The sequence below is a fragment of the Cibotium barometz genome, chromosome 49, assembly GCF_041138505.1.
Source record: "Cibotium barometz isolate CiBa-2024 chromosome 49, ASM4113850v1, whole genome shotgun sequence".
In the NCBI taxonomy this organism is placed as follows: Eukaryota; Viridiplantae; Streptophyta; class Polypodiopsida; order Cyatheales; family Cibotiaceae; genus Cibotium; species Cibotium barometz.
Window position 1 is genome coordinate 12,058,442 of NC_141094.1, and position 11,011 is coordinate 12,069,452.

Consider the following 11,011-nt stretch of genomic DNA (forward strand, 5'->3'; position numbering starts at 1 on the left):
ACTAGAAAGGGAGACACCCACATGCAGCATAGCATGCTTAAGAGGAAGGCATCTTTACTAGAAAGGGAGACACCCATATGCAGCATAGCATGCTTAAGCTTTCTTGAGATGGAATATAGTGCCTTTCTTGCTTAAAGGCACTATATTCCATCTTCTTTGATATGAAGATATATAATAAGATTACTATGTTATGGTTATTGTTGCTTAGAGCACATTGCAAGAAAATATAGAGGGAGAAAAAAGGACCTTTCCTACTGGAACAAGTGCAAAATTTTGCCTGCACATATATCAACAATAAGAAAAAAAAAATCATTATAGTCTAATGGTTCCACTCAAGGCAGGACCTCTACCACAAGTTCGTTTACCTAGCAACAACACAAGCCAATCAGATGGTTTACATAAGCTAGTGCCATTGACTAGACTAATGATCATTCATCTTGTTCTGGTTAGTATGAATCGCCCCTCAAAACCTAGGCCTCAAACAATTGAAAAGGGTCAGCTTCAACATGCTACCTGCCACCTACACACCACCACCTGGGGGTGCCAACAAAAGCACATCTTCATCAGAATTATCCAGCCACTCTTGATCTGTCGGAGGACTTCGTAAATCTGCACATATAAACCTGTCACATGCATGCTTTCTTGAAGGAAACTGTGGACAATTTTTATGCAATTAAAATTGTAAATGTTAACTATACACAATGAATGCATAAGTAAAAAGAACTTAGCTCAGCTAAACAATGAGCCCAAAAAACCCCTTAATCCAGTTGATTTCATTAAATTTACATAATAAATACATAGCCCTTACTGCCACTAGGGTGAGTCTCATACCTTCCAAACAAAGCAAGAGAAGCTGATATTTACTAACCTTCTGATGAATGATACTCGGGGGAATGTTGTACAGCAGTGACCTGCAAACTCTCTGGTAGAACACAGCTACAAAAAGCCCCTGGCATTGAAAGACATGTAATCAACAGATGGGTGGGGGTGGTTATTTCTTCTTCACTTCTTTTTTTAATTTTTCAAAAAACAAATGAAATATGAAAAATTACAATGTAAGGCTTGTCATGTTGTTTAACTAGGGTAGAGGGGGCATTCCTGAGCACCTCTGCCCGTTACATTGCTGGCCAGGTCCAGCCCTAGTCAGCCCGTCAAACTGTCCTAATTGATGGCAGTTTTCATGAGACCAAGTACAAGCAATGAAGTAGTTTTGGCCAAGGCGGTTGACGTTGGCAAGAGTGCCACAATGAAGACTAGGGGGAAAGGATTCCACCAATACACAAGGGACAGTCTGGAAAGAATGCACAGTTCTCCGAAGTCGACAAAGAGGTACAGTCATCCGTGCAGAGCCAAGATCTGTTCAAGAATGGTCTCCTTTGGAAACACGTACAGTTCACATATGTCTCTCCGAATCTAGTACAATGGAGGATGAGACAAGTGTTGTGGAAGATTTCGACGCAATGGAACCATCCTTTGGTAGAGGAGCTGGAAGAAGAGCCAACACTTCTAGACTCCAGTGGCAGCAGTGGCTGGGCTAAAGAGTTAAGAGATGAGCCTATAGATGAACCATGTCAAGAATGAATCCAAGGTACAAGTGCTCCAGGTTTGGCAAGAAGGGATGTCACATACACACCTTAATCCGGTGCCACGTATGTGTGAAAACATGCGTAAACCTGATTTTTTATCCAGCCCAAAAGGGTCTTTTTGGCTTTTTTCTTGTCTTTGCTGCTGGCCGACAGCTTACCCTGACTGACCAGCAGTCCTACTGCATATATAGGAAACTCAACATTATTCACAACGCAACAACACAACTCCAAGTCCTGCTGCAGCCGGTGCTTCTTTATCTACAGGCCGTTTACTTCCTCTACAGGTTGTGTTTTTACCTACAGCTACTATTCTGCAGTAGCCCTTCATCTACAGTATATCGACACTTACATCAGCACATCATCAGCATTTATATCAGCATATCATCAGCGTTTTTACATCAGCATATCATCAGCGTTTTACCACAGCTTATGGGACAGCAGCCCTCTCTGCTACTTTCCAGCAGTTTTACTTCAGCATCTACTACTTCGGGATTGTGGCCCTCTCTGCCCTCATTCATCATCACCGGGACAGCAGCCCTCTATGCTCCTTTACCTCGACATTGGGACGCCAGTGTTGGAAGGTTGGTGATTTCGAGCGTGTGATCTATGGCTAGAAGGTGCCTTGGATTATCCCATAAGTGGAAGCATGGGAAGTTAAAGAGCCATACATAGGCTAGAGTGGCACCTTGTCATAATCATCTCCTTTTGAGCCAATGAGCTTCCCACTTGAGCGTTGAAAGTTGAGGAGCCTTAAGCCTTGCTTGAGCCTTGAGGAGTGTTGCAAGTGCCAAGAGGCAAGAGCTAAGAGGCTAGAGCAAGTGCCAAGTAGGACCGAGGTGAGTCTTGAAGACTTGAAGACTTGAAAGTTGAAGTTCCTATAGCATGTGCCAATGGGGGCTCTTCTTATAGCCATGGGCCAAGTGGGGAGGGCTGCTCCACGGCTAGGCGCCCAATGGCTACAGGGCGCCCAACGCTTATAGGGCACAACGGCAGAGTCGCAAACTGGTCAACGCTGTGCAACGGTCAGCTGACCGTCCTGTCCCGTCGTCCCGGAATCGTTGTCCCCTTGTTACAGCGTGGGCTCACACGTCCCCTGTTCGTTTCCGTTCCCGCACGTTGTGGGACGGCGTTCCCCTGTCTCAGGGATCCGTCCCCCACGTCCCCTATGACTATGTGCAGAAGGCCTTGTATGGTCTTAAGCAGGCTCCCAGGGCTTGGAATCAGAAGATTGATTCCTTCTTTTTACGAACTAGATTTCAGAGATCAGTTGCAGATCTGAACCTATACCTCTTTCGGGAACGCGGCATGGTCACGTTGATCATCCTTTATGTGCATGCCCTCATTCTCACCGGTGGTCATATGGAACACATTGCAGTGACGAAGGCTGCCTTGTCAAAGGAGTTTGAGATGACCAATTTAGGCTTACTCCACTTCTTCTTGGGATTGGAGATCTGGCAAACCTAGAGGGGATTCTTTCCATGAGTTGCTTGAGGCCTTTGGGATGGAGAACTGCAAGCCTATCATGTCACCAATGACCCGAACACGAAGCTTACAGTGAATGATCCTTGTGAGCCAGTTAATGCCTCTCTATACCGGAAGCTCGTTGGTTCATTGATCTGGTTGCTGAACACCAGATTGGACTTGGGCTTTCCTGTGGGGCTGTTGAGCTCGTTTATGCAGATGCCGTTGAAGTCTCATTGGGACATAGGATTGCGGATCTTGGTATCTGCAGGGTACGAAGGATCTTGGACTCTTCTACGCCACTGGAGGTGAAACAAAGGAACGAGTTGGACTCCAAGGTTGGAGTGACTCACGTTGGGGAGGAGATCCAGACACAAGGAGATCTACATCAAGCTACAGTTTTACCCTCGGCTCAGGAGTTGTTTCATGGTGCAGCAAGAGATACCCAACTATTGCCTTGTCGTCTACAGAGGCAGAGTACCGGGCTACTTGTGCTACTTACGAGCTTGTGTGGCTGCGCAGGTTTCTTGGCGAGATTGGGTTTCCATAGGAGCCCACGGTCATCCAGTGCGATAACCAGAGCTGTATCGCTATTGCTCCGAACCCGGTCTTCCATGCCCGGGCCAAGCATATAGAGATACAATATCACTTTGTTCGTGAGAAGATCTTGGCCGATGACATCTTGCTTCTTTATTGTTCGACGGGAGACAATGCGGCGAACCTCTTCGCGGAGTCTCTACCTTAGGCTATGCTCCGGCGGCACTCAAGCTCACTGGGGTTGGTTCCATATCCAGGAGTTGAGAAGGTGTGTTAGCAGTCATCTCCTGTCTGTACACTATATCAGGGCCTCTGTTGTGGGTGTGCCCGGCCGTATTTGGTGTTTTCCCATTTTTCCTCGCTCTCCGTATTTTTTCTTATTTTTTTGGAGCTATGTGTGGACTGTCAACTGCCCCTAGATGCCTGGCCGACTGTGTCTGTGGTGCTGCCCAATTGATCTAGTGATGCTCGACTGTATTTTTGTGCTAGCCGACTGCCCTTCTGCTGGCCAACTGGGCATATACTAGTCATGGGCTGCTATCGGCTGACTTTGGGCTGGCCGACCAGCAGCACAGCCAGGGGCCATATAAAATGGCCCCTTGCCCACACACTCCATCATGTATTATTTCCGGGATTTATTGGTGTATATAGTAGAGTTACACAAGCTTCTCTCTCTCTCTTTCATCTGTGTATTGCTCTCTTCAGCAGTTGTCTTCATTTCCGCTGTGCATTCTGACAAATACAAGGCCGAACATACAATGTGGGGTATCTCAGTTGAGTAAGTTTCTACACAACCTAAGATCAAAGCATCAACAAGCTGTGAAGCGAGTGTTTCGGTACTGTTACAGTCCCATGGATCTCCTAAACACGACACAAGTAATTAGTATAAACCCTCTAAGAGGAATGCAGGCTAGCTCGCCTCCTAACAGTAGGTTCTATGCTTCAAACCACTCCTAAGAGGAATGGAGGCTAAACAGTAGGTTCTATGCTTCGAACCACTCCCGAGACAGGGGCTAAGGTATGACACCCACATGTCCATGAGAGTCCTTTGGCATGCCGATCTATGCTCTACAACACGCGTAGCCATAGTCTTGGTCGAACTCTGACCAAGAGTACAATAATAACACATGCTTCACTTATATAGGGTCCATTGTTGCTATAAATAACCAAACTCTTATAAATAGCTAGTACACATAGATTTATTAATAATAACCTTAGCCACCCATATTAGCCTGCTTCCTCCTAATCCCAGGGCTCCCCTAACTCTATCGGATTAGGCCACTAATCCCAAGGATTAGTACTAGGTATGTCACATACTTCCCCTCCTCAGACGTTCTCACTCTTAGAAACAAAATCTATCTAAGAAAGAAAATCGAGAAACCTATGCTGTAAATTATCCAATCCTAGAACATAAGACAAGTCCTCAACCTCAACCACCTCTTGAGGAGTCACAATGCTATCCTGAGCTCCCAGCATCTCTTTTAGTCTACGGACGTGAAAAACCGGTCAACAGAGCAAATCTTGACAATTGACTCCATAATCTAGTTCACCATGCCTACTCTTTCTACTCATAACTCTGCCATAGGAATTGGCTAAAATTGCAGCCACTTTTATATGTTCGACCCCTCAATTCGACTCTCGAGGAATCCGATAATCTGATATCATAGTAGTCTACAGAGACAATTGTCATAGCCAATCAAATTATCTAAGTATACATACCTGTCAATCAATATTTAACACCCCTACTGCAAGTCAATTACAATAGAATCTAGCAAGCAATGTTTAACTCACCAAGGTTAGCAAGTCGATTCACCCAGCCCGGCAACGGCCTCCCAATCAGCTTCACACAAACATCGTTGGTGAAGTGGTTACAGTTTTTGGTGAGAAGATTGTACGAGTCACCTGTGTAGAGCAATGACATATCATCCAATACATCCCATACTTCAGAAGGGCACAGTTCGGTGGTCCCGAGGGCAATGCTTCTTCTGAAGATGAACCCTGGGCAGTTGCGTGGTTCGACCTCAAAAATACCAGATGTGGGTGAGTCGTGAGCCCCGTACGCAAACTCAATCCCATTGACTGCATGCATCATGTACAGATAGAAAACAAACCTTTGTTTCTCGCATCAAGGTAAAAACCTAATGCAGCAATATACAGGAGTCATTATGGTACAACAGATAAAAGCAGAAACTTACTTTCGATTCCAGAGTGGAAAATGCCAAGCCCAAACCAGTACAGGTAGTTGTTGAGAGTGGTAAGGTCATAGATGTTCAGGTAGATGGGGGCTTTGTAAGAAGAGCTCCCCAAATTTGCCTGCATTTCTGCCACAAATTACTACTCTCTGCTGCCCACTACAGAGTGCTGGCTTCCATGGGGTCGGATTACTGCCCAACCTCGCTGCTCGTCTTGATCTGATGCGACAGAAGTGTCTGCAGAGACCCGCCAGAGAGAGTAAAGCTGTACATTCTGAATACACTTGCCGAAAACTTGGGCTTTCGAAACTAAGGTTTCATGGTATTCTGAAATCACTACGGTTCAGCAAACTAGGGTTTCTTGTGGCCCGGCTGTGGTGTGAACTGTTGAATGAAATTCGGGTTTACGGCACTCTGTAAAGTACCAGACCAGGGTTTCAGAAAAGCAGGGCTTCAGAGAGTTTCGGATTTGGAGGGTTTCAGAAAATTAGGGTTTCTTTGCCTAGTTGTGGTGTGTACTATAGCAAGAAATTAGGGTTTCTGGCTCTCTCAACTGTGAAGGATTCTTAGCTTCTGACAGCATTCACGACAGAAAGTAACAAGATTGAAAGTGCACCTTTGGTCAACTAAAGTTCATCAGTAAGATTTCACACACAGCCGGACAGAGTGAGGCCGGGGCTGCCATATGTACTAGGTTTCAAAAGACAGCCACCGCAAATACATTTTTTTAAATGATTGATTTCATTTGAAGGCCAAGGCACTTTATAAAAAATTCAATTCTGAATTCCAACTTGTGTGTCGTAAACGAGGCAAGGGACTGCCTCGGGTTGTAGCTTAGTGGTAGCATCCTTTCCTTTCCGCGCAGAGGTGTCGGGTTCAAATCCACCCTTGTTTTATTGATATTTTTTATTGTTGCACCATGTTAGATCAATATTGTGGGTGATCTATGTTAGTTACTATTGATGCTAGTGTGACTCTAGTGTTGTAGGGGTATTTGTGTTTGGTCTCACCGCCAAGTATTAGTTGTTGGGAAAACACACACACGCAATAGTTGGGAAGCTTGGGGGTGAGGGGAGTGAGAGAAATGGATAACTCAATGTATTGCTTGGAGCGAGAGCTCAAGGAGAAGAGACATACAAAAAATGAGCAGCAACCTTCAACAAGATGAGAGGTTGCTTATATACTAATTGACCCTAAGGTGTCCGTTCACACCTAGATGTTTGAGGGGGAAAACGCAATAGGAAAAAGTACCCCTGTTGAGGGACATGGGCAGCCCCACATGTAGTGCTACAATAAATAGCTAATAATCCCCCCTATAGTACAAATGTGAGGCTTATAGAGATTGCTGATCGGTCTCTAAAAGGAATAAGGCTTGAAGCTTTGCGACAGGCCTCAAACTTTTTGCATAATAATGCTTTAGTTAAAAGATATGCCACATTGTCATGGGTACTGCAGTAGATCACATTGATCTCACTTGCATGGAGTCTCTCTCTAACATAGTGGTAGTGCACCTCAATGTGCTTGGCCCTAGCATGAAAGACAATATTCTTTACAACTGCCACCACTGTAGCTTGGCTGTCAGTGAGAATAGGAGTAGGACTGTCTGAAGGGACACAAAGATCCTCGATCAATCTTCTCAACCATACACAATGAATTGTTGTCATTATGAATGTTGCTCTGTATTCAACTTCACAAGACGATATTGCCACAGTTGGTTGCTTCTTGCTTAGCCAAGATAGATATGCATAAGTTGCCAAGAAAGAAGTTGTTTCCATATATGTGTCCTGTATTATAATCACATGCCTAGTCTGAATCATTGAAGACCTACAGTTGTAAATCACCCCCCTTGGCATAAAACAAATCCAAGGTCTTGAGTTCTTTGTAATAAGTATCAAAAGATACATTTAACTGCTTGGGCAATGCACGAACTTTGAAAGTTATGGCACACCATAATGCATGTCTAGATGTGAGTTGTGCATATAGATTAGGCATCCAACAGCTTTTGAGCATAAGTGGTAATGTCGAATGATTCTCTAGGATCAAAGACCAAGATTTGACATCTCAAAATTTGAGGCAAGGTCAACCTCAAAGGCTATGATCAAATCACTGGTGCTAGTCATAGCATGTCTTTACATAGAGGATACTAATGAGCAAATCCTCGTGGTCCTTTTTGACATTACTGTAGGACTATTATGATAACCCTATCCAATCAATTAGGCATGAATTTTTTGGTACCAATCTCTGGGAGCTTGTTTTATACCATTAAGAGCTTTCATAAGCTTGTATACCTTTTGTTCTTGGCCAAGTTAGGCAAATCTAGCGGGTTGACTCACATAAATTTCTTCTTGCAAGTCACCATGCAAGAATGGTGCACTTTCCACCTATAGTGGGCTACCAAAGTAGTAACAAATCTGATAGTGGGCATATGGGAAGTGGGAGCAAAGGTTTCATCATAGTCCATTCATTTCTGCTTGGCATAACCTTTTGCAATAAGTCCCTATCCATAAATCCATTAGCCTTTCTCTTGATATTGCAAACCCACTTAGTACAATTGCTTTCTTACCAAGAGGTTGATTCACTAAATCCCAAGTACCATTGTTTTGAATGGCTTGATTTTCATCATGCTTGGCTTTAACCCAAATTGAATGGCTTGATTTTCATCATGCTTGGCTTTAACCCAAATTGAATCTTCTTGAGCCTCTTCAAAAGACGCAAGTTTAACTACATCATGTAGAGAACTAAGAAATGAAAACTCAGTAAGAGATGGTTTTAGTACCGAATCTCGTTCCACTCTACAAAGGAGCATATAATTTGATATCCCCTATAAGGGGCTTCTAACCCATTCAGGCATAAGCCTAGACTTATTGATTGCTATCTTTTAGAATTTACTGGATCTTTGAGCTGATCACAAGTTGCTGCAGCAATTTCTTGAGCATTCTCCCTTGTAATAAACTTGGATCAGAAGGCAAAATCTGCTAAGAGTCAACAAATACTAGCATAAATGTGTTTGGGGAATTGGCATAGTCATGTTAAATTCCATCATTGGATAGATCGAGTCCTCTACAAAAAGGATGTCCCTAATAGTGATAATAATCTTCTTGGTAAGAGGATTATAGAGATGGTAACCTTTGCTTTCTGCATTATGGCCAATAAAAATACATTTCACTGCCTCATCATCAAGCTTCACCTATGGAAGTTGCTGACCCTTAACTATGTATCTAACCATGTTCACGAAAGTCATGTTCCTTCTCTTAGTAACACCATTTTGCTATGGTGTTTTGCTATGGTGTATAAGGAGCTATGCATGATGCTTAGTGCCTTTTTGTGCCAAAAATTCTTTGAAAGCATTAGACAATATTCACCCCCTCTATCTGTACGGAGATTTTAGAATTTTAAACCAGTTTAATTCTCAACCAAAGAAAGAAAGTGTTGAAAATGAGAAAATACCTATGATTTTGCTTTCATGGAATAAGACCAACTGAATTTGCTATAATCATCAATGAAGGTCACATAGTAAAGATTCCTCCCAAAAGGTCCGCATTGGACACACATCACCGTGCATGAGCTGTAATTTGTTGTGGTTAGCTCTATTAGCTGCATTCTTTGGGAATTGTTGGCGGGAGAACTTAGATACATTCTTCAAAAACATATCTGGGTGGGGGATCAAGTTGAGGCAAGCCCTTTAACATGCCATGTTTCTACAAAAGAATTCATCCACCAATCGATGTATATGGCCAAACCTAGCATGCCACAATTAGGCAACTTTCATTACATTTGAAGTGTCTCTCAGATAAGCATGATCACACTTATTATACATGTCCAATTTGTACAAACCATGGCTGAGTGTTCTAGTACGCACAATTTCTTATCCTATTCTCTACCATGGACAATGCATTTATCATCTACAAATTCAACATTAAGACCCTTTCTTGCTAGAGTGCACACTAAAAGTAGATTCTTCTTGATACCTAGAATAAAAAATACATTTTAAAGATAAAGATCCTTACCACTAGCAATAGTAAGGCAAATCTCACAAATATCATTGATTGGATAGAAGCCATTTTGAAGACAAAGATCCTCACCACTAGTAGTAGTAAGGCAAATCTCACAAATACCGTTGACTGGATAGAAGGCATTATTGGCACACATAACAATGTGGCCATCTTACACAGATTCCATATTACTGACCATACTTTTTTGAGAAGCAATGTGCTTTGAAGCACCACTGTTAAGATACCAACTCTCTGAAGCATTGAGACATGAATCATGGTTAAGATTAAAGCTGTAAACAGCCATACAAAGTCCTCTTTCTTGGCATGTCTAGGACAGAATTGGTAGAACCTTTGTTAGATTTCTTTTTCTTCTTTTCTTTAGCCTACAATCTATATCATGGTTCAAGTGCATGGCTAGGCTTCGTACAATACCGGCACCGCAAGTAACTTTCTTTGGCTTCTTGAAATCATCCTTAGCCTTAGAAGATTTGTTGGAATTGTTCTTCCGTTGGAACTTCTTGCCCTTTTCCCTGGTGACATGAGTGTGGTCATTGCTAGAATCGATAGATGCATTCTTACGGACTCCTCCTCTTGCAACAATAAGCTAACAAGCTCCTAGTAGGTAAGAGGGGTTGCATTGCCTCTCAAAGAAAGTTGGAAGTATTAAAACCCAAATAAGATTCATGTAAAGAGTTAAGGGTGATGTTAATTGTTTCCTTGTTATGAATGATCTCATCAGTATTAAGAAGCTATTTTTTAAAGTCATGCAGCTTGGTTAAGTGTTCATTCATGGACCCTATCTCCTACACTTTGTCATTATCAAGTTTCCTTTCGAGAAAAGCAACTCGGGCATCATTTTTAGCCTAATACATAGTCTCGAAAGTGTTCCAAGAAACTTTAAATGTTTTACAAGAACGAACATATGGAACAATTCTCTTTTGATAGACAAAGGAATTAACGTCAAAGCTTATGCATCATTTGAATCTCACGGGCTTGTTCACCCCACTGACTAGACCCCAAATACCCTTGGTTGTGAGAACATTTCTGACCACCATGAAACTCTATAAGAAGTAATTTGACCCATCCAACTTCTCTTATTTAGAAAGAATCCTGAACACGTAATTGGATGAATTGTTAGCCACATCGTACTATGGTTGAATGAATTTGGGGAGGGAGATGCTTGAAAAACTTGAAAAAATAGTCACCAAATGTTGATGACCTGAAAATTGATCACAATAGGATT

General features: G+C 42.7%; 1 protein-coding gene across 3 annotated transcripts; it reads right to left on the reverse strand.

The window, feature by feature from the left end:
- Positions 1-229: 229 nt before the first annotated feature.
- Positions 230-6,392, reverse strand: LOC147610299 (deSI-like protein At4g17486). Of its 3 annotated transcripts, none has more exons than XM_086786340.1 (5): positions 5,780-6,392; positions 5,376-5,663; positions 869-949; positions 514-609; positions 230-277 (listed from the first exon to the last, which is right to left on the reverse strand). In XM_086786340.1, the coding sequence occupies exons 1-4, from the start codon at positions 5,901-5,903 to the stop codon at positions 521-523; spliced, it is 582 nt and encodes a 193-aa protein (XP_086642466.1). In that variant the 5' UTR covers positions 5,904-6,392; the 3' UTR covers positions 230-277; positions 514-520. The 3 variants fall into 3 exon arrangements, with proteins under 3 accessions (XP_086642466.1, XP_086642465.1, XP_086642464.1); XM_086786339.1 differs by lacking the exon at positions 230-277 and adding an exon at positions 292-365; XM_086786338.1 differs by lacking the exon at positions 230-277 and having other exon boundaries at positions 292-609; positions 5,780-6,390.
- Between the last annotated feature and the right edge of the window lie 4,619 nt (positions 6,393-11,011).